The following is a 23891-nucleotide window of genomic DNA, read 5'->3' as shown; positions in this document are numbered from 1 at the left end:
ATCTCAAAGCAAGACAGCAGACAAAATACACACGTGGAAGATCAAATCAAGGACCTTCCGCAAATGCTTGGTTGTCCCACAGCTCTCAAGACCTCAGGAAGTGCATTCCAAAGTTTGGGGGATACGGTACAGCCTGAAAGGCTCTGTCACTTTTTGCTTTTAATTTGGAATGGGGAGTGACTAGCAGACCCTGTTCATCAGACCTTAGGGTCCTGCTGGGCACATGACGTTAGAGCAGGTCAATGAAATATTCAGGGGCCTGACTACGCATAGCTCTATGTGAGCACCAGAACCTTGAATTGGACCCTAAAATGAACAGGAAGCCAGTGCAAGGCCAGGGCCAGAGGGACGTGGCACCTTCTGCTGGACCTGGTTAACAGTCTGGCAGCAGCATTTTGGACTAATTGGAGGCAGTCTATTTATGTTTTACTGAGGCAGGTGAAAAGTGATTTGCAGTAGTCCAGGCATGAGGAGACAAAGGCATGAATAATCATCTCTAACTCTGGGTGTGAGACAATTGACCTGAGCGTTGCAATGTTCCAATGCGGGAAGAAACATGTACAGGTCACTGACTTGATTGTGTGTGTGTCGAGGTGCATATTGATGCCCACCCTAACACTGGCAACCTTGTTCAAGGACATGACAAAATGATTGCAGTACTTGACAGAGAAGTCAGGTGGGTCAGGTGTTTGTGGCCTGACAATATTATTAATGGTGTCAAATAGGACTCTCTCGCCACCTTACCCATGGGATTAACAGGGCATGACATGGCATCCACCTGCTCACCCCTAGCTCTCTAAAATGATGTTCAGTGTCTTGCTCAAGGACACTTTGACATGCCAGGGGATCAAACCGGCCGCTCTACCTCTTGAGCCACTACAGCCACATACCCAGCATGTGAGTTGACAGGTAGTGAGTCTGACAGGCATGATTCAATTATGACCAGAGTATGACCCCCCACTATCTCTCTCTTTCCTCCAGGGATTTTCCTGCATAGAGGAATTTGTGGTGCACCCAAAGCAAAATCACCAGCACCAAACTTAGAAAAACGTAGAGATTAAAATATGTTTGCTTGGTGCCGGAGAAAGATGAGCTATTATTTGACTATCAACAAATCATTCAATAGGATTGTAGCTAATCACCTGCCCCTTCAAATTGTTTATAACATCTCACTCCCCTCCCCCATTTCAATGTTGGAAAAACCCTGTTTCTCCACTCACTTCCTCAGAACACAGACCCCCCGCCATGGTGGCGACAGTGTGCTACCATCCTCGCCCCCTCGCCGCCACCCTCCTCCCCCATGGCCACTTTCATGTACTGTGGTAAACTGCTTGTAGTTTTACGTATATAGGCTGTAGTATTATTATCTAAGCCAGGCCGGAACGGACGGAAGGCGGATATTATGTTTTCGCTCCTGTCTGTCCCCCCATCAACCGCTGGCCCGAACACTGTGAAACTTTGCATGAGATCATTTGAAAATATTATGAGGAATGAGGTGTTACAACAGGTACTCTGGGCAATTGTCCTGGAGCATTTTCAGTTTGCCTGCAGCAAAGACACCACTTTGATCTTTTATTCAGACATTTTGAGGGATCGAAGACTCATTCCAGGTTTTTATTCATAGATTTCTCTTCAGCTTTTAACACTGTCCAGTCACATTTACATGCAGAGAAGCTTGTGTCTCTTTTTATCTCCAAAAGGAGATCATACGTTTGCCAATGTGAGTGTGTCTGTGTCTGTCCACAGACCGATCAACCTCATATTTCTTGTGTATGTACAGTATGCTGACAGCAGGCCAAAGACCTCAATTCTCTAATATTTTTCAAATTGGTCAACAACAACTATGTCTTTTAAATATTTTATTGCAGAGAATTGGACACTTTGTCAGCCTTTTGATTGGACCCTGACCAACCCACCAGCAGCTCCCTTCCGCCTTGTTCTGCCCTGGTTCTGCCTCCTTATGGTTGTTTATGCTGAGTTTGCCTAAATTGTAAATCTTACTAAATCTATCTTAACTTCTGCTTTGTTACCTTGCATGGACATCTTCAATTGGTCAGATTGGCAAGCAAAATCACTGGGATGAACCAAGCACCGCTCGCTCAGTGACCTGTACCAAAAACAGGTCTTCAGGAATGGACTGTCCTCACGATCCTCTTTAGGAAGGAATTTGAGCTTCTGGGTGCCTGCAGCCGAAACAATGGGACTAGACCGCTTTGTCCCTGCTGCTATCATGGTGTTGAACTAAAAAAAGCTGACATTGCTATGAGTTCTAGTAAGATTAAGCTCCTTTTCGCTATATGTTCCCTTCTTGTGTCCTACTCCTATATGGTGCTTAAGCTTGATATGTAATGCTTGTTTTATATTCTTTTATGCTTGTCTTTTGACCCCTTGGATGCAAAATGAATATCAATACAATAAAGTATTGATTTGAACTGTATGCGTCACAGTGAATAATAGACAAGCTGCACAGCATGAACTGTCATAGTGTCAATCAAGGTCACCTTGCTGTAACTGGGGAGGGGGGAAATACATGCTTCCTTACTCCCAATCAACAAACACGCACACACACACACACACACACACGCATGCACACACACAATATGAACAAAACAAAACAAAACACAAACATCAACCGTTTCAAATTATATTTATTTCAGAATTGTTTCAATTTTGAAGGAGAAATGATTCACCCTATTTCACTGCAGCAGACTTGTATTCTGTGCTAGGTCATACAGGCTGTGGGCCAGCATCTCACTGTCCCAACTGCCTATTGTTGCTTTATGTTGACAGACTTGATGAATATTTAACAGGAGGAGTGAGAGTGGCAGGCATCCGGTCTCAAAGAAGAAAACAGCTCTCTCCTCATCATGTGACTGGACAGAATCAATGGCGTGATGAAGAACCGATTGCTTATTATTTGATCGTTTACTCTTAGAGGTTACTTTGTTGGAAAGATGAAATCCCACGCTTTTGTCAACTTATTTACTTTGAAATCACCTTAAAATAGAGGGAATAGAACGTGTTGCTCTTGCTCCTAGATATCCGCTTACAGGTCAAATGAGGGTGTGTGGTACGTCGTTGCCTTATGTGGGGTACATATACATGAAGCAGGTGCAATGCAATGCTGTGTTTCGCGTCTCAACACGGCACCATGGACAGCGAGGAGAAGCTCATACAGGTGATCAGACAGATGCATTCGGACATCAGAAAACTGGAGTTGGAGAACATGGGGCTGAAGAGGAGAGCTGGACCTCATTTTCTTAGGATTGCAACAGTTCCTACCTTTGCAGCAGAATATAGAAGTAGGCCCATTATGGAATATTATATTAGCTTGTTGTTGACAGCAATACAGCAGCACCGGCATCTAGCCTAATTCATGTCTTTCTCTTGGTTTATTTAGAGAGCATTGTCATGACGGTGAGGAGATATTCGGTTTTCCAGCCTTTGGTCTGTCAGTGGAATCTTCAAATAACCAACACTAAGAATGAAAGGTGGAACACGCAGAGAATCCATTACGATACACAGACGACTGGACTGGAGGACAGAGAAGATGAGGAGGGGCATGATGATCATCTTTTCTGACACTGACACGATGGATGGCCAACAATACACCACCTATTTAGTGTAGCGCAGGCTGTTGGGTTGGCTAATAAGTATTAGGCTATGATAATAGGCCTAGCATATTAACAAGATCTGCTTGGACATTTGAAATATATGATTCAATAAATAATGAGTTTCTGTCATTATTGTTAATGCATCTTAAGTCAATATTAGGCTGATTAATTTATTGCCATGTATTGCAGCACATTAAATATACATATATTCATAATATGAAAGAAAAAAAAATATATATACATATTTTGATTTATATATATATATATATATATATATATATATATATATATATATATATATATATATATATATATATATATATATATATATATATATATATATATATATATATATACATATGAGGAGTTTCCAATACAGCTGCGCCCAAATATGGAGTGTGTTGTCTTACTTGTCTAACCTCAAACAAATTAGTCAGTTCCATATATGGGCACAAAAGGGGGCATGCCCATATGGCATATACTGATGACATCAGGGACCTCAATATATTGGCATAAAAGGGACATGGATTGACACAGATACAGAGATCTCCATCTATGGGCATATCACCATGCCCATATGGGCATATCAAATTACTATCAAAAGGTGCACATCATGAATATGATATATATATGAATATATATATATATGTAACGCCCAGGATTCTAACCCAGGTCTCCCACGTGGGAAGCCAACATCTTAACCGCTAAGCCAAAGGCATATCCCTGTAGTTCAGGGGAGATATTAGACTTTCAGGCCATCAGGCTGAGGTAGTGAACCACTTTGTTACATATACACATACACATATGTACATATATACACACACATATATATATATATATATATATATATATATATATATATATATATATATATATATATATATATATATATATATATATATAATCAGTAATAATTGGGACGAGGTCTTCATTATCTACCTGTAGAACGCACCTGTCAGTCTCTTTGCCACAAGTTTCTTCTTCTTCTCGCGAGAGTTCGTCGCTCCTCGGCGTTGCTTGCTGCTGCAGTGGGAAGGTTGTTGTCCGCCATCACTGTGAGAACTAGCTAACGTTAGTTAGCTAAAACATTCACAGAGGAGGAGGAGGAGGAGGAGTGTGACAACAACAAGAAGGAGAAGAACAAACACAACACAACAACACACAACCGGACATTCATTTGAACGAAGGGGGGTTAAAGAGCGGTCGTAGGGAGTCTACTCCCTGCCCCAGAGTCCCCAGCGTTTATTATAAACCGACACAGGAGCGCGTGTGTTTTTCCATGTAGTTCTTTCATGTTGACGTAGAGAAACGAAACGAACAGTCGGTTCAAAAAACAACTCAAACTCTAAACATGTCCAACCTCAAAGGCGGCACCAAGAAGGACACCAAGATGAGGATACGAGCCTTCCCTGTGAGTGTTTTTAACCGTGGAGGGCCAGCTTATTATTCTGCGTCGCTCCCCTTCCTTCTCTCAACGGCAAAAAAAGAGACGTTATTTGCAAACTGAAAAGAGGGTCGGCCGCAACGAAATTAAGCTAGCAAGTTAAAGCTAATTGAAGCCTGTTTAATACATATACTTCGTCGTACGACGGTGGTGGTGGTGGTGGGGGGGAGAGCAGATCTACAAGCTCACCGCGCGTCGTGGACGCGCCGCGCTGTGAGCTTGTAGATCTGCTTCCGCGACACCGTTGTACGACGGGAGCATTAAGTTGGTTTGAAATGAAACACAGTCAGCGGGGCCTCCTCTCCTCTCTGTCAAGTCAACACAACTAATGTTTAACTACTTCGTTTTAAACCTCGCCGCGGCCGAACTGCTTAAATGTTCGGCCTGATTAAAGAGGACAACACGGGCTTTAGTATTAAAGTCTCTGTTTTTTTTACAAAAAAAATGTCCTCGTCATCTAGCGTTAGTTTGCTATAATAGCAATTTGCCAGGAAACGTCTTAACTGATGAGAGGCTAGTGGGTAGCTAAAGCTAGCAGGCCTCACTAGCTTCAGCTGAGTTGCACACACTCACACACACAGTCTGCAAATCACGCTGGTTAACGGTCGTTGTTACCGGTTCAGTTTTGGGTTATATCCACAACCCACCCCCAGACAGTTAAAGTTAGCGAGAGCTAGCCACTGTTACACCACTATGCTTGTGTTAACTGTGTTGAGAAGAGTGCATTGGTTAAACCAGCTTGTTGTGAGCTAACGTTGCACCATCTCCCAACTTTTCTACTAGGCTATATACCCTTAATGTGACATGTTTACGTAATGTAAAGTTATACCAACTTGGCTTGGACGCATGGTAGACCTATTCTGCCAGTCCACACATGACTTTTGTTGGTAGACTAATATTTGCCAGGTTGTAGAATCCTGCAGGCCGGTGTGCATACTGTAGGTGTTGACAACATCCATCACTGTTGAAGTTGGGGGGTGTCGTTTCTGACTGTGTTGTGTGAAGGCAACAATCACTGTCATTAAGAAATTGAGCATTATACGTTGTTGTATGGTGATCTGGTTATGGTCAGTCTGACTGAAAGATAATGATGGTTTATTAAACAAATGTTGAGATTGTGAGATTGTTTTGCCGCCCTCTTTCCTGATACTATAATGTTTACACTCATATCTTAACTTGTGAGAGCAGAAGTGAAGTCATAACATGCCCCTTTCCTTGTTATCAGTCATTGTGAACAAACTGTGGACTGGAAGACATCCAATTGACCCTTTGATCCAATGAATAGACATACACATAACAGCAACTGTGAAGAGACTGGACCCCCCACAAAGAAACTGTTTGACATCTTCAGTCTACTGTTGGACATGTCAAGCTTGACATGTCTTATTAGCCAAATGTAAAAGTTCCATAGAAGAAAATATATTAGTGACTGACTGTGGAAGTTGTATCATAAAAAAATGGACCCCATGATCAGTTGTCCAAATGCATGATTCTCACTGGCATTACTAGCTTATCACCTTTTGATTTATCTTTCTTTGTTTCATCTGTCTGTGTATCAGATGACGATGGACGAGAAGTATGTCAACAACATATGGGACCTTCTGAAGAATGCCATCCAGGAGATCCAGAGGAAGAACAACAGTGGGTTGAGCTTTGAGGAGCTGTACAGGAATGCCTACACAATGGTTCTCCACAAGCACGGAGAGAAGCTCTACACGGGCTTGCGGGAGGTCGTCACAGAGCATCTCATCAATAAAGTAAAGAACTGCAATATCTCCCACTCACACATTTGTTGACAAATAGTGCTTAAAAACTGGAAGTAGTCCTATAAGGCTAAAATGCCTGTCTCTAATAGATTCAAAAAGAGAGATTTCATCATAGACATTTCCAAATAAAATGGCAAATAACAAATGCCACACAATTGTATTTGGACAATGTCTTCAACTCATCCTTTGAAAAAACAATCTGCCGTCAATTTAAATACTTGATAGTCCTATAATCAAAAGAGCAATGAGGCACTAGGCTAAGAGTCCTGTTGCTGTCTTTTGATTACAAAGCACAATGGTTGACAGAACGCACACAGCATCCACTCAATGCAGCACTCTGACACAAGTGAATGTTGGCAAAATAAGTGATGTGGAGTTATTCCTTACAAAGTAAATGGAACTTTTACAGAGGGTAAAGTGTTTCCCTCAAGCATTAAGCAGCATATGTTATGTGTTACCACGGAATTCATTAGGGATGCACAATATTGACATTTTGGCCGATTATTTGCATGGTAATACAAATTTCAATCAATCAATGGTCAAATCGACTGATACCGATATTCCAATAGAAGTTTCCAATAGGCTTTACCGTACACACCTGTTATACAGTAACTTTGATTCAGGGTGCAGATACAGAATGTTTATGAACAGTGCATTCTCATTACCTGATTTATTAGGACTACTGATACACATATTGGTACAATGTAAATGTAGTCTTTATTAAAAAAGATCCAACTTGTTGATTATGGAAAGCTTCTCCAGAAAACACTGACATCACAAAAGGCTTTTTCAACTTCACCTTCAAACGTAAATATACCCGTCTATGTTGTGTATATGTCTGTTGGTTTTTTTTTTTTTTTTAAAGGAAGCAATCCATATGTATGAACAGAAATGTATAATATTACCCTGTGCTTCACAATAAAAAAGATTTGAAACCAAACATAAATATTATAAAATATATTATTTTGATATTGGTTCTGTACCAATGTAGAATTTTTAAGGCAGATATTGCCGATACCGATATGATGACAGATTAATCGTGCATTCCTAGTATTCAGCATCAATTCTGCGTATGAACAGCACAGGTTGACAGTTCCAAGATGAATCTTCTTAAGAGTCAAACCGGGACTACCTTAAAGGGTGACTAAGCCAATTCTTATCCTGAATCCTAGCATTCTATTTTGATATGCTTTCACAGGTGCAGGAAAATCTGCCAGCCTACATGAAGCGCACTGTTTCATGTGGCTGGTGGAGAATTTGCCCTTTAATAGGATTTGACTTCCAGGTAGCCTCAACAAATTTCTGATGCTCTCTGTCTATCATTACAGGTACGGGAAGACGTGTTAAACTCTCTCAACAATAACTTTCTGCAAACACTGAATCAAGCCTGGAATGACCATCAGACTGCCATGGTCATGATCAGAGACATCCTCATGTACATGGTAGGTGGGCTACTGTGCCCTTGTCATACTCACTTGGGTGTTTGCATAGAAGGTCCTCTGTTTTACAGGGGCGGTGCCTCTTACATAAGTTGGTTCTCAGTGGGAAGAGATTACCTAAAAATAAGATAAATTCTCCTCTGGCTTCTGTTCATTTTGAGGAGGATTCTTGTCCTTTAGCCCTGGCAAGAAAAATTGTGAAGGAATGTCCAGCGCTGCCCCCCTCCCCCCCCACCTACCTCCATCCCAGGTTGGACTTGGACTTTAAGACATGTTTTTTTTTGTTAGCTAAACAAAGAGCCTCTGTTGCTTTATTTATTCTTTTCCTTGAGCAACTGGCAAGACTGTTGATTTAGTGTAGCAAGCAAAAAGGGCGAAGTGTTTGTGAGAGTGAAAGTGAATGAGGGCCCTTAAAGTACGTGGAAGCATGGTCCCAAACAATGACAAAGCCTGCTACTGAAATGCAGCGCTATCTCAGGGGGTTCTATTGTTCGTTCCACTCTCCCTCCTTGCTTCCTCCATTTTTTTCTTTCCCTCCTTTACCCCCCCCCTGCAATCAGCCTTGTATTTGTTGAACTGCTGCAGTGCTCAGGTCAGCTTCACTTGTGCAATGATAGCAGCTTGCTTGCTCTGGCGTGCTGAACTCTGGAGGACAAATGGATAATCACCTGCTCCTGCGCCATTGTCAGCCAGGCAAATTCTTGGATTTATTGTACTCTGGGAATAAAGTCATTCAGATAATCACAGGAGTGCGGCTGTGCTCCAGTGGCCAATGTATTTGTACAATTTAGTTGTAATGCGGTATCTCTTGAACGCTATGCTAGTTTGTTTTCTTTGAAAAGTGTGAGCCCCTTGGAAGCAATGTAGTCAGCAACTCTTGCACAACACAGTTAGGAGTGTGCGGTGGATCTCATTTATCAGCCAGATATGTTTTGAACCATTTGATGTATTGGCCAAATGCTTTACAATTGTAAATTGGACTGCACACAGTTTTCAAAACCATTCATGTTTACCCTTGAGTAAATCACTGGCACATTTTTTACTTTACTTACCGAGTATATATGTAAACGGTGAGCCTGACTTTTGCCACTATACACCCTTTTCATTCTTTAGTACTCTCTGATGTCATTCCTAACTCTAACTTTTTTTATTTTTATTTTTTTATCGCAGGACCGAGTGTATGTTCAGCAGAATAATGTGGAGAATGTGTACAACCTGGGCCTTATCATCTTCAGGGACCAGGTGGTGCGCTACGGCTGTATTCGGGACCACCTCAGACAGACCTTGCTGGACATGATTGCACGAGAGAGGAAGGGAGAGGTGGTAGACCGGTAAGGAAATGGGGCTGCTGCTAACTCATTGGATGTATTGAGTCCTACTGTTTGTTTTCTTCTTTTCCTCATCTTACATAAACAATGCCACCATGTAACACTTGCAGAGGAGCGATCAGGAATGCCTGTCAGATGCTGATGATTCTTGGCCTGGAAGGCAGATCTGTGTATGAAGAAGACTTTGAGGGACCCTTCCTAGATATGTCTGCTGAATTCTTCCAGGTGGGGTGACCATATTTTGGCAAATTGTGTCTGTGTTTTTTGGGGGGGATAGGGGTTCTCTGTCATTTTGGGACCAGTGAAAGTCCTTAGGGCTTAAAACAACCTCCCAACATCCTCTCCAACAGATGGAGAGCCAGAAGTTCTTAGCGGAAAACAGTGCCAGCGTTTACATCAAGAAGGTGGAGGCCAGAATCAACGAGGAGATCGAGCGGGTCATGCACTGCTTGGACAAGACCACGGAGGAACCCATCGTCAAGGTGGTGGAGAGGGAGCTCATCTCCAAACACATGAAGACCATTGTGGAAATGGAGAACTCCGGCCTGGTTCACATGCTCAAAAACGGCAAGACCGAAGGTGAGGAACTTTGTTTTTGCACTGCCTCGTTGATGTTACCTTGCACATCATGTTGAAACAATACCTTTTGGATAGTTAGCATGCAGCAGCTGGTCAGCCGTTCACCAATACGTTAACCATTTGCTAAATTGCCTTGTGTATCTTTCTCTTCCTGCAGACCTGGGCTGCATGTACAAGCTGTTCAGTCGTGTGCCAAACGGCCTGAAGACCATGTGTGAGTGCATGAGCTCCTACCTGAGGGAGCAGGGCAAAGCTCTGGTGTCTGAGGAAGGAGAGGGCAAGAACCCAGTCGACTACATTCAGGTAAATTAGTCCTTCAGTTGTTGAGGTCCTGAAGTGGATCTTTTGTTTAATTATGTGTGTTCATGTCTCAAAGGAATAATAACACATTGTGATGTGAAGGGCCCTGCTTAGAATTGTAACGTGTTGTTTTTTTTGTTTTGTATTTTTATTACCATATCCATATATCGATCCTCACTGAATGTTATTATAGGATGTTATCATTTCTGTCTACACGGTCTGTGGAAAACTCAAAGATGTTCTAGCCAATTCACATAATCTATGTAATTTCATATTTCATTTCCGACATACTGTATGTTTTCCTTATTAGAATATATAACAAACCATTTATAGAAAACATAAATGGTTTACATACTCATCAACTTGTTTTCACAGGGCCTGCTGGACCTAAAGACAAGATTTGACCGTTTCCTGCTGGAATCCTTCAGCAACGACAGACTCTTCAAGCAAACCATTGCCGGGGACTTTGAATACTTCCTGAACCTGAACTCCCGGTCACCAGAATACCTCTCCCTCTTCATTGACGATAAGCTCAAGAAGGGAGTCAAAGGGGTATGTACAAATGCATTCGCTACAGTCGTACATTTTGAGCTATAGAACAATGGTGAAACCATGCCTTAGCGATGAAAATATATTAATAGGGGCGGGACTATTAAACTGAAATTCTTTGATTCATTCTAATTAGCTTGAAAATAACTGAACAACGCCATCTACAGGCGCTAGTTCACTTAAGTTGTCACTTGACTTTCTGAGATGCCACCTTCAGCGTTGTCAATCGGTGTGGGTGTGAAATAAATCCACAATGGTCCTTCCACCGCAACTGTTCAATCCTTCCAAGGGAAATTCCTAATCTGATTTGTTTATTGCACAGAACAGTGACTGGATAAAATACTAGGCACAGAAACACGAGTGCTAGTCGCCTATGCTCCCACTGTTTAGACAGCACTCTCCTCTGTATATTACAAAATTATCCAGTTTCATCTGTGCACAGTGAATAGAAACCAGTCTCCCAATCCCACAAGGTTATGGTGACGTCTGATCAAACATTAAATCAACCATGTCTTTTCACTTCGTCAGTTAACTATGTTTGATTATATAATGTTAATGCCTCCAGCTATATACAGTATATAATTATCAGTATATATATAATTAAATAAAATATAATTTATATATACAATGAAACTATCAAGACTTTTTTTGCCCCCTGTACATTTTGATTTACATTTTGTCCCACATCCCCGTTAATTTTGAGCCCTGGCTTTAGATAGAGGTTTGAGAGACAGGAAGCTGAGGGTAGAAGAGGGGTAAGACCCCAAGAAAACTCTCCGGACGGAAATGAAACGGGGACTGTGCTCATTGTTTGTTTTGTGTCTCTGTCCTCTCCTGTAATATGTCCAGTTGACGGAACAGGAGGTGGAGTCTATCCTGGACAAGGCCATGGTGTTGTTCAGGTTCATGCAGGAGAAGGACGTGTTTGAACGGTACTACAAACAACACTTGGCCCGCAGGCTGCTCACCAACAAGAGTGTCTCCGACGACTCTGAGAAGAACATGATCTCCAAGCTTAAGGTATGAGGCAGAGATGTTAGAATTGAGTGGCTGTGTTTTGGCTGTGTTTTTGTGAGTCCTGTCATGCACTCTCCCCGTTACCTTGGTGTGTCCCTTTGTTTACCCTTTCACAGTAGCAGCAGAAATGCTTTGCAAGTTTGGTTTGTAAGGAAAAACATGCTAGTTGAATTATAAACTGGGTATGAAATCATGCAACCTGATTAGTTGATGGGTGTGGTATAATCATATACCATGGTTATGAATTCAAATGTCTTGTACCTTCTGTATCACTCACCTTCTGTATCACTCAACTCCCAAGGTAGGCTGAAATCATCAAAATGAAAACTATTTTATTTAGGGTAGACAATTCTATTTTACCCCCTTTTTCTCACGATTAAGTTCCAGACTATATAGCATTCAGATATTGTGAATTAGAGCAGATGCTATGCGAGACTACTAGCACAGTGACAAAGATCACCCTCCCTGCCTGGCTTCCCTCCCTGAACACATGTAATTGTGTTAATATAGACGCTCATCTAAGTCAGACGCACCACGGTGGATTCAAACCGCAGCATTCAGGTTTGCAAAAAATGACAAACAAATTACAACATTTAAGGTAAACTTCGACCTACGTGGAGGCTTAACTATGGAGGAGTAGTTACTGGCTCGAGAAATGCATGTCTCAGAGAAAACATCCACTTTAAAAAGATGACACGCAGAACTATAGGAAGATGAGATTGAAACCCCCCAGAAATGAAGCAAAGCAAACGCTGTTAAGCAAATGAAACGTGAAATTGAATGCTTAGGTGAGCGGCGTTTATTATTAGATCTTCATATCGCATAGAAGTTCAATGAAGTTCTGTGAGATTTCTATGCCAGTATCAGAAACCTGTGAGATTTCTATGCCAGTATCAGAAACGGCAAAGGACAACATGCAGAGCTGCACAAAGATGAGATTGACCAACTTGAAGAAAAAAATCTAAACATAAATGTTGGCATAGCAAATGCTCTGGGATGTCTAAAATGTTGTTATATGTTGTTAATATGTTGCCATATTTGGTGACCGTTTTATAAAGGCAATAACTCATGACAGAGTATGGTGTATATTGTGATTATTACAGCTAATGGGCAATGTTCAGCGCATCATGTCTTTCCTTCTCTGTCCTCTTTACAGACGGAGTGCGGCTGTCAGTTCACCTCTAAACTGGAAGGAATGTTCAGGGACATGAGCATCTCCAACACAACCATGGATGAATTCAGGCAACACTTACAGTCCACAGGGGTAAGACAGGCTGATCCATAAGCACTTAAGCTGCTATTTTCCTTCTTGAAAATTGAAATCTTTTGAACATTTTAGCTTATGACATGCCCAAAAGAGGAACACCAGGTTGAAAGTGGTTAATGAGCTAAACTTATGGAAAACACACTTCCTGTAAATGTTCAATGTACCAGTGTTGCATTCAGGAAGTAGCTATTATGTGACTTTGTGCTTTCATACATAAATGCATGTGTGTATAAATTGGAACCCTATACAAAGCTATACAAAGAATTGAACGAGTACGAGCAAAAGAAACCAGACGCATTGGTAATTGCTAATTATCTTAAGTCAGGCTGGAGGTATAATTACTGGTTAGTCTATTGAGTCTGTGTTGAATCAATAATGCTGGTGTCTTGACACTCATTCTTAAAAACCTTGCATGCTTGTGTGTTGCTCAGGTGTCTCTGGGTGGTGTTGATCTCACAGTCAGAGTCCTCACTACCGGCTACTGGCCCACGCAGTCGGCCACACCCAAATGTACCATCCCTCCCTCTCCCAGACATGCCTTTGAGGTCTTTAGAAGGTAGGAATTGTTGTTTTGGCTTAACAACTGAGCTCTAGAGTGTATATCCAGAGTCCCATGGCTGTCCATTTACATACGTATATACTGCATATATTTTGTGTTGTATTTCAGGTTTTACCTGGCCAAGCACAGCGGTAGACAGCTCACACTCCAGCACCACATGGGCTCAGCAGACCTCAACGCGACCTTCTATGGCGTTGTCAAAAAGGTGAATCCACATGTATTTTTAAACCCGCATGGCAAAACTGCTTCACTATTAACAGTTGCACACAGACTAATACAACATGCGATAATTCTTTGTCTGATATGGAAAGGGAGTGTGAAATCATATTTGAGACTCATTTCTCAGTCTTTGTGTTTTGTCTTTACTGTGTTCCCAGGAGGATGGTTCGGAGGTAGTCGTAGGAGGGGCCCAGGTAACGGGCTCCAACACTCGCAAGCACATACTGCAGGTCTCCACCTTCCAGATGACCATCCTCATGCTCTTTAACAACAGAGAAAAGTCCACTTTTGAGGTCAGAACATAGGATGTGTGCCGCTCCTGTCAATCGCTCTCTCCCCATTGAATATTTGTCATAATTGTTATTCTTTTTTCCTGTCCACAGGAGATACAGCAGGAGACAGACATCCCAGAGAGGGAGCTGGTGCGGGCACTGCAGTCGCTGGCATGTGGGAAGCCCACTCAGAGAGTCCTCACCAAGGAGCCCAAGTCCAAGGAGATTGAGAATGGCCATGTGTTTACAGTCAATGATCAGTTTACTTCCAAACTGCACCGAGTTAAAATACAAACAGGTAATTGTGTGTATGTGTGTCACGCCTGCAAACCTGTCAACTTTTGGCAGAATTTCCCATTTTAAATACAAAATGTCATCCACATGTATTATGAAAGAGTTCCTAAATTGGGGGGTGTCTTATCTTATCTGCTGCCTGTCTTGAGTGAGATTCTTCCTTGGGGGATTCCCCTCTACACCAGCAGTTTTCTGTCATTCAGCCAATTGGCACCAAGATGAACTACATGCTTTGTCCTTTCTCTCTGCGGTCCAACTCCAGTATGTCTAAGTTTCCATGGGTTACCGCTAATTAGCCAAACTTGAGGTTTGGGTGACCTTGTTTGCCTCCGTAGTGCACCACTTACAGGCTGCTACAAGCAATGTTTAAAAAATACATGTCTCAACTTCTCTGTTTGAAAATCACTCAAAAGAAGTGTATTACTAAAGCTAGCTCTCCACCGCACCGACGTCGGCCACGGAAGGCGCTGGAAAGCGGCTCCTGCCGCCAAACTGTTGTAGATTGGGTCGGGACTTCTAGGATCTCGCCGACCGAACATGTCCGGTTGTGTACCGACAGCCACAGCCCGTTGTTAGCCGAGGGGGGAGAGGGGGGGTTAAGGGCTCCGTAGAGGGGACCTCTCGTCTGTTACTGGTGCAGATGACATTGCCCGTCACACATATTATCAACTCTAAATATCGATACCGATCGATCAACTCCAAAGCAAAGTAGTAGGCTACTATTGCAGTTTTGTTTTTGGTCCAAGGACCAAAACAAAACAACCGCAGGCACCGGTGTTGCCAGATTATGTGAGTGAAACAAGCGACCATGTCTATGAAAACAAGCCCAAAAGAAGCAACTACACTCCAGAAACGAGCCCAAACAAAAGCAACCTGCAACTATAAATATTTACAAGCGACTTTACAGGAAAACAAGCCCAGAGTCGCTCATAATAAGCAGACCTGGCAATCTGTCATACCATCTGCTTTCCTCTCTACGCTGACAGTTTGTGCAGAAATGTTGCCAACTTTTGCCAACAGACTTGTAGTCTGTTTGGTGGAGAGTCACCTTAACTCCCTATAATCTTAGTAGACAAACACCACTGTGAGTAGAAACGGAAGAACATCCATGTGACTGCCATGTTCAGCTGCCTTTTGATCATTCAAAAGCATTTGAGTGCAACTAGGGGAAAATTAAATACATCTGTGGTTATGTAAATTATTTTATCTTTACACCCTTTTGTAGCTAAAAGTTAAATCTAATGATGGTAACGTTAACGTAAACTAACAGTATTTGAGTATGGACTGAAGCCTAATTTATGCTCCGTAGTATGAAGGTGCAGCTTGCCAAAAAAAACAATCTACAATCTAATATGTAGCATCCAAGGTGTTTGGGTTTCAGATGTCCTCTTTATAGAAACAAGTGCTGCAGAACTTAATACACTTTGGAACGCCAGAACGTCTCCATTTATTGCATTTCACAAACACCATGCACAGAGCACAACAACTGTCCACTGCTTAAATCATAACTGGCCTGTGCCCTCCTCCAGGCATTGCTAATTGAATTCAGTGCGCCTGATTATTTTCTTCTTTCCCGAACACACTTTTGCACATAACCACGCCTCCAAGACTACCCTATTTGGTGATGGAGACGTGTCGGTAATTTCACTGGCAACAACCGATTATTTCAAAATTGCACATAGTACTTGACATTGAACGTAGGCTAAATGATGCTACATAAACGTTGAGAAAATGCCTGCATCTATCAATGTTGATATGAAATGCATTTCCTTTTCCCAATTAAAAAAAAGCTTCTAAATTAGCTGTAAGTATGAAATCAACCTATTTCTCACCTAAAATGTTCTGATAACACAGACTTCAGGGTGACTTGTTAAAAGTTCATCCATGCGTGATCCCAACACTAATCGGCACAACCCTAGAGTTGTATCTGTTTTACGCTGATATGGTTATCATGCCGTGCCCTGGTGTGGTTAAATGTCTTAAAAGAACACTATGTTGACCTGTCATGTCCACCCCAGGATTTTACAGTGTCTATATCTAATCTTGTCTTTGTCCCCACCTCCCAGTTGCTGCTAAACAGGGGGAGTCGGACCCCGAAAGGAAAGAGACGCGCCAGAAAGTGGATGATGACAGGAAGCACGAAATCGAGGCGGCCATTGTCCGCATTATGAAGTCCAGGAAGAAGATGCAGCACAATGTCCTGGTTGCAGAGGTAGGAAGGGACACTCCTATTATCTTGTCGGCCCTCAAACGTTAGTGTTCTTTTATTGTAGGTCAAACGTTAGTGTTCTTTTAGTGTAGGTTGATGGCTTACAAGTTGTATCACAGTATTTGCCTGATCTTGTTCAGATAGATCATGGTTTGTAATCATTTTGGGGCATGAGTTTGTGGTTACTACCCCAATACTGGCTTCTACTTACACCTTATCAATATCACTTACACCTCCTTTTACATGCACGTAATTCTTATTATAGTTCTTGGTGTGCACTTAAGTTTTTAGCTGCATGGCTGCAGCTAAAAATAATGTAAATGTTGAATTTTTCATAACTTTCATTAAAATCTTAAGATCTATCACATTACGTTGAAGGATTGCCTAGCAGTGGCACAATTTAATGCCCTTGGAGTTAACCCTATCTTACAAGTATGCTGGATGTGGCTGACTGGGCCTAGTACACTGGCTTTAAAAAGAAACGTTGAAAAATGTGTTTATTATTGCCATTGTTTTTGTCTCCTCAGGTCACTCAGCAGCTCCGGGCACGTTTCCTCCCCAGTCCTGTGGTCATCAAGAAACGTATAGAAGGACTAATAGAAAGAGAATACTTGGCGCGGACGCCTGAGGATCGTAAAGTCTACACTTACGTAGCGTAGAGGAACATCGGACGAGAGGAGACAGAGACTGGACGCGGCTGGGGAAAGGGGGGACAATTGGGTTTTTCTTTTTTCCTTTTTTTCTCCTCTTTGGACTGTTATTCGCATGGACTGGAAGTATTCTTTTAAAGATAAATGCTGGGAAATTAACTCCTCACCCCTTACACACACACATGAAAACACAACCTCTCCTCAATAAAACCACATGCAGAAAAGCAATGTCAACAAAGCGAAAAATCCACAGTGTTGCTAGATGATTTTAAAACCAGGCCCACTCTTCCTTTTTTTTGTTTTTTCTTTTTTTCCCTGTGAGGTTTAAACATGGATTGGATCCAGCTTCAAGCTTTTCACTGTTTTACCCTTGTAGAGAGCGACCTTACAAAGAATCCCTCGGGAAGAAATGTGAATGCACCGCATTATTTTTGTTTTTCAATACTGTGTAAAAAAATGAGAAAATTAATTATTAAAAACAAAAAACGCGGCAAATGTGGATTGTTACAAAAAGGAAATTAAAAAAAATCTATATTGAATGTGGATGTTCTGCACTTTACCACCACCTATCATCGAGTCTTAACATCCTGGTCCCTTCTAATGCTGTAAAGCTTAATTTATATTTTGTGGTATGACGAACAAAAATAACAGATTGTGAAAAATCTGTTTTTTGGTGAGTGATGCAGTCCGTCTTGGGTATTTAACTTTAAAAGACTTCATGGGTCATTTTAACGTCTACGGGGGCTTTTGTGTGCACCCACAGTTTTATGGTTGCTTGATTAGATATTTCATATTCATTAGATCAGACACACCTCCCTCCTGCATAAGCCCATTGAACTTCAAACCCAATTTTAACCATGGTGACTGATGTAGTCCTAATACGTGAGGGGGCTGTATTTTTCAAGTACTGGTACTTTTTTTCCTTTCTTTTAAGAATGCATTAAATGAAAGAAAAATATGCAAAATTAGAACAGCCGTATCAGTTACCAGAACCAGGGACGTGTTTTAGTTAAGTCTAACATGGTTAACATGGAGTTTGACGTTTAATGTACTTATGTAGGCAGGGGATAAATACAAAATGTCTAAATATTTAATGAAATAAAACAACTTAAAAACTGTCGGGTGCAAACAAGTTTAAAGGACCCTAGAAGTGTTTTATACTGAAACACCCCTTAAGTTATTTGCCTCGTTTCTGCACATGAGGTACATATTGGTCATAAAACGGCTCCCTCCCGCCCCATTATGATTACCATTACAACCACACAATAGAGCAGATTGTGCAGTGTGGCGTACAATCGCTGTATACGGATCACCAGTGTGACTTATGCACCCAATTTTGTGTTTTTGGCTCTTATCAAGGTACTGACTCGGCTGTAAGCTGGTGCGTCAGCGCTGCTGTCTCCCACACAGTCATCTTTTCTAACATCAACATTTTTTGCCTCTGTGGGCCATGACTCAGAAATCAACCGTAAAACATTCTGGAGAGATGATACAAATGTATTTATCAGTATGTTGAGAAACAGAAGTATAACGGGCACACTGAATAGTACACAACAGTCCAGTTAACGAGGCTGGTGACAAAAGGTATTGATGCTAATATAGGATGCACATCTACTCTCACAAAGCTGAGCTATATACTGTTAGGGAATTGCAGGCCGTGAATGTCACATGTCACTAACGCTTGAGTTGTACTTTGTTGCACATGTCGCACACCGAAATAGATATACAAGCTCACAATGCGATGTGTTGTGAGGTTGTAGATGTACTTTTGGTGTGCGACACAAGCTTGCAACTAAGTAAATCTGATGTATTAAATGGCTTGAAGAGCATTGATCGTAGGTTAGGCTGTGTAAAATGTGGTATTTAGTATTACAATCAAGTCTAGCCGTTTCTGGTTACTTTTTAGTCAACACTTTTCTGCTGCTCGTTACCTGTCCATTATCGGCCATACTGTTTATTGTAACTAGTCCCTAGCTGGACTTCTAGAACACTGTTCTCAAAGTGGGGCCCGGGGACCCCCATGGGGTCCTTGGAGGGGTTCCAGGGAATTCCCAGGTAAATGATTAATAGTTAGGAATAGTGTATAAATGGAAGCAAATGGACATGCCATTTGCTTCTATTTATACACTGTCAGAGTTAAATTATGATTCCATTTATACACGGTCTGAGTTAAACAGGATTTTACAGTGCACATTGGGGTCCCAGAGATATACAAATATTTCAAATGGCGGTCCGTGGCCTGATGCATATTAAACTGGGGTACTTGCATTGAAAACGTTTGAGAAACACTGTTCTAGAATACCATGGATGCCGATGAATAATCAGTGCCAGACCATCAGCACTAGGGGACCCTGAGGACCAATGTTGGTCACCACTGGTCAAAATGGATGTTAAATGTATCTGACTACGGTTAAAATGTGTTTCACATGATATATATGGTTCTCAGCTACATTTGAGGTGTAGCCAAACTCAAATCCAGGCCATCACTGGATTGAGTGTCTGCTTGACACAGGGCTACATCGGCCAGCTTTTCCAACTGGACCATAAAGTTGTGGATCTCTTCAGTAGAACTGTCGGTCCAAGCCAGCGGCAGATGGGTTGGAACAGCCTGTCGATCTGGAAAACACGGGTGCACTGTCTGTATAACTGATATGAAAGAAGTTGACAGCCGTGTACAGCTGCTGTTATGGACATTACAAGTCAGGCCTGGTCAGTGTTCAGGGACTGCAGGGGATCCATTTCACTATATTTTGTGTAAGTCAGCGGGAAAATGTAGAAAAATTACTTTTAATTGTAGATAGTTTTCACTATCTACAAACAGGTGGTATATGATATGGAATGTATAAGGTGTCAAGTACTAAAGAAGTAGTCTGATTTCATATGACCCACCTTGATAGAACTGTCCACTGGGGGTTCTGGCTGCAACCTTAGATAATGCCAACCACACTACAGTATCAGCTCCCTGCTCTGCACTGCGCAGACGGTCCCCCATCTTCTGGTGGAACTGGGGCATGGCTGTAGAAATAGCTACAAGGGAGTAAATCAGAAGACAGGACACTTATTGGTACTGTATGTGTGTGTCTGTGTAAGTTCTTATAATTGAGTTAACGTGTGGGAATCAAAGAAAGAGTACCTGGTGTATCAACCCAGCCAGGGTGCATCACAGAGAAGTGGATGGCAGGGTTGGCTATGGCCCACTGCTCTGTCAGCACCACCTGCTGTCTCTGAGAGCAAAGAGCACTTAATCACCACAGACAGCCACCAACTCAATATCTATATCATACCTTATTCTGTGGTTGCAACCTACTTTAAATAACTTCAAATGCTGAGTCAGTGTGGAAAGTTGACAGAAACCCAAAGATGTCGATATTAAGTATTAATTCATAAGAATGCACAAAAGATCCATTGAATTATATAAAGTAAATATAAAAAATAGGAAAAAGGTTCATTTTATTTTTCATATTGTGCTAATTTCCTTATACACTCAATAATAACATGTATCCCACTTCTTCAGTACCTTGTTCTGGGCATAGACCATGGTGCTATCAAAGTCTCCCCTGTTTGATTGGAGGTCATCAGTTTTGAGCTTCTGGACCAGCATGCCCCCTGACGACACTATGATCTGACAGGCATGGAGAAAAGAAAAGCAGTGTACTTAGAGAATGCTCACTGCAAAGCAAACAAAAGTGGCATTATGCCGTCTTGCTGATGCAGATGAGATGTGTGTGTGTGTGTGTGTGTGTGTGTGTGTGTGTGTGTGTGTGTGTGTGTGTGTGTGTGTGTGTGTGTGTGTGTGTGTGTGTGTGTGTGTGTGTGTGTGTGTGTGTGTGTGTGTGTGTGTGAGTGAGAGTGTGTGTGTGTGTGTGTGTGTGAGAGCAGAGAACCCACCACCCTCGGATCGCGGCTCTTCTGTATAAGTGGTAGAAGGCTCTGGGTGAGGACATACACGCCTGAAGGGAATGGAGAAAGAAGTCAATGTTTCCACATTCCGTACAAAACAAGCAGGTTGTGCTAACTGAAAGTAGAGACTTTACCCAGAGTGTTGGTAGCAAAGTTCTTCTCCAATCCTTCAGCATTCACCTCTCGCTTGTTCACCATACACCCTGCATTGTTTATCTGACACACACAAAAAAACAATGCTCAAACAATGAACATTGCAAATAACAACAAAGGCAATGTTGGATTGGATGGATTTTCTTATTAAGTAGAAGAGCAAAGGGAACATCTGGAGCCTACCAAAACGTTCAAGGATGAATATTGCTTCTTGAAGGCCTCTGCAAACTCCCACACCTTGCAGGTCTCTGACATGTCCAGAATATGCACATGTACCTCCTGGAGAAACAAGATCAAGTAATCAATACAGTTTTATTTCTCTCCAAGCAATAACTCCAAGCAATAACTCACCCACCCACTCACTCACTGACTCACTCACTCACTCACTCACTCACTCACTCACTCACTCACTCACTCACTCACTCACTCACTGTGTTCCCAGACTCTCTGACAATGTCCGTCCTGGCTGCCTCCGCTGCGTCTTTGTTCCTACATACCATATGTACGGTGCCACCTGGAAACAGAGTAAGAGACACGGTTGTTTATTCTTTACACAAGGATTAAGTGCTCTACCCCTTATAATAATAACTCATAAACTGGGTGCTGAATTACACAATAAAGGCCAAGAGAGCAGTCCCTTCCAGCGTTTGTGCAATAATAAAATACTATTATTGGGAATGCTGTCCTGGTCTTTGTTTATTATTCTTTACAGAATCAATGACAGCTTTCTGGGATTATCATGTAGTCTATGTACCTTTCTGTGCTATGACCATGGCAGTTGCTTTGCCAATTCCACTGTTGGCTCCAGTGATCATGAAGGACCTTCCCACCACAGATACATCTATGTCCTGGGCCACAAAGCTTTTAGACGCTATCTCATATCCATTTCTGTAGGCACACAAAGTCTGTAAACCAATACGTTTGTGCCTCAAGACTTTATTTTTTTTTCATGTAGTAAAAATAACCAAAGACTGGATTATTGTTTAAAACCACTTAGAATAGTTTTTCTTTCACTAGAATTGAGCTCTTATAAAATCTGTCAGCTATTGATGTGACTGTAACACTGATGACAAGGCACTTCATCTGACAGTGGAACTATTGTATTAGTGAAAAGGCGTGTGTGTGTGTGTGTGTGTGTGTGTGTGTGTGTGTGTGTGTGTGTGTGTGTGTGTGTGTGTGTGTGTGTGTGTGTGTGTGTGTGTGTGTGTGTGTGTGTGTGTGTCTTCATGCCAAGTAGGCTTCTGTACAGCCAGAACATTGCCATTCTTTTACATAAGGGCATATTGTCTATTGATGATTAAGGCAAATAGTTCCCATTTTCAAAAAATAAAATAATTAAAAAACGAGATTGTGAGTAACAAAGGTGACTAATTTATAAAATCACAGAACACATCTCAAAGTTGTTTCTAATCCAGTTGTAAAAAGTAAAAAATAAATAGGCTACTGTAAAACTAAACAAAATATAAAATGCATACAAATTGTAACTGACCTGGAGTATTCGTGGACTCCTTTCAAAAACCACATGATATTGCGATACAGAGACATATTGCTTTCCATGATATGCAAAATCCCGAAAGAGGTCTTTCCCAGTGTGGACACGGTGGTGATCAGATCAGCTTGCAGTTAACCAGTAGGCTAACCATTGTGCAGTGTTGTAAAGTAACTAAGTACATGTACTCAAGTACAGTACTTTAGTAACATTTTTAAAAGGCCTGTTGTAATAAGCAGGCATTCGTTTCTAAAACCTACACAATCTGGGGTTTTGCTAATTTAATATTTAGCTCAAAAGATAAGGACATTTTGTTAAGACGGCTTATAATATCATTTTGTGAAAGTCCAACAAATAGCAATGTTGTTGTTTTTTTTTTACTAGAGTATTTCCAATTTTCAATACTTCTACTTATGCTCAGGCAATATCAAATATTTTACTTTTACTCCACTACAATTAATTGAAAACTTTAGTTACTAGTTGTTTTGCACATATGCACATATAAATTATTATATTCTAAAGCACACATTAACCACTTTAGCCCTATTTTATACACAGGCTATTTGAAAATAGCCGATCTACAAGCTCACAACTGTCACATCAAACAAGTTGTGAGCTTGCAGATCTGCTTTTTTCAAACATTTTAGCACTATATTTTGATGCCAATACTTTTGTCCTTTTACTCAAGTAACATTTTTGAACACATGCCTTTTACTTGAACAGAGTATTTCTACATTGTGGTATTGCTACTTTTACTTAAGTAAAAATATCCGAGTAGGCTACTTCTTCCGCCACTGTCAATGACCAATCCACAGAACTAGTGACGCCTCAGTTCAGAGCAGT

At 41.5% G+C, this 23891-nt stretch overlaps 2 protein-coding genes across 4 annotated transcripts; one reads left to right on the top strand and one right to left on the bottom strand.

The window, feature by feature from the left end:
- The first annotated feature begins 4629 nt into the window (after positions 1 to 4629).
- LOC311046303 (cullin-3) lies at positions 4630 to 18045 on the top strand. Of its 3 annotated transcripts, none has more exons than XM_084058519.1 (16): positions 4630 to 5025; positions 6618 to 6815; positions 8153 to 8266; positions 9434 to 9594; positions 9702 to 9816; positions 9942 to 10170; positions 10328 to 10473; positions 10846 to 11022; positions 11869 to 12039; positions 13193 to 13300; positions 13735 to 13859; positions 13971 to 14079; positions 14243 to 14374; positions 14465 to 14651; positions 16714 to 16859; positions 17384 to 18045. In XM_084058519.1, exons 1-16 carry the CDS (start codon positions 4966 to 4968, stop codon positions 17513 to 17515), a joined length of 2310 nt encoding a protein of 769 aa, XP_083914645.1. In that variant the 5' UTR covers positions 4630 to 4965; the 3' UTR covers positions 17516 to 18045. The 3 variants fall into 3 exon arrangements, with proteins under 3 accessions (XP_083914645.1, XP_083914646.1, XP_083914644.1); XM_084058520.1 differs by having other exon boundaries at positions 4631 to 5025; positions 13971 to 14067; positions 14240 to 14374; XM_084058518.1 differs by having other exon boundaries at positions 4631 to 5025; positions 13971 to 14067; positions 14231 to 14374.
- Positions 18046 to 19952: 1907 nt separating this feature from the next.
- On the bottom strand, positions 19953 to 23104 carry dhrs12lb (dehydrogenase/reductase (SDR family) member 12-like b; the record flags this gene model as incomplete). The annotated part of the gene is made up of 10 exons (XM_084056792.1): positions 19953 to 20122; positions 20396 to 20533; positions 20640 to 20730; positions 21024 to 21128; positions 21395 to 21456; positions 21541 to 21622; positions 21743 to 21838; positions 21991 to 22073; positions 22314 to 22447; positions 23049 to 23104. 10 exons carry the CDS (start codon positions 23102 to 23104, stop codon positions 19953 to 19955), a joined length of 1017 nt encoding a protein of 338 aa, XP_083912918.1.
- Between the last annotated feature and the right edge of the window lie 787 nt (positions 23105 to 23891).

This window comes from Gymnoscopelus microlampas, assembly GCF_963454915.1.
Source record: "Gymnoscopelus microlampas genome assembly, chromosome: 5".
NCBI classification, from domain to species: Eukaryota; Metazoa; Chordata; class Actinopteri; order Myctophiformes; family Myctophidae; genus Gymnoscopelus; species Gymnoscopelus microlampas.
Note: the sequence above shows the minus strand (reverse complement) of the source record. Positions and strands in the feature narration are given on the sequence as shown.

Coding starts and splice junctions, on each gene's coding strand:
- LOC311046303 (XM_084058519.1), top strand. CDS start 4,966: ATGTCCAACCTCAAAGGCGGCACCAAGAAGGACACCAAGATGAGGATA. Junction 8,267..9,433: donor GAGACATCCTCATGTACATG/GTAGGTGGGCTA, acceptor TTTTTATCGCAG/GACCGAGTGTATGTTCAGCA. Junction 9,595..9,701: donor AAGGGAGAGGTGGTAGACCG/GTAAGGAAATGG, acceptor TAACACTTGCAG/AGGAGCGATCAGGAATGCCT.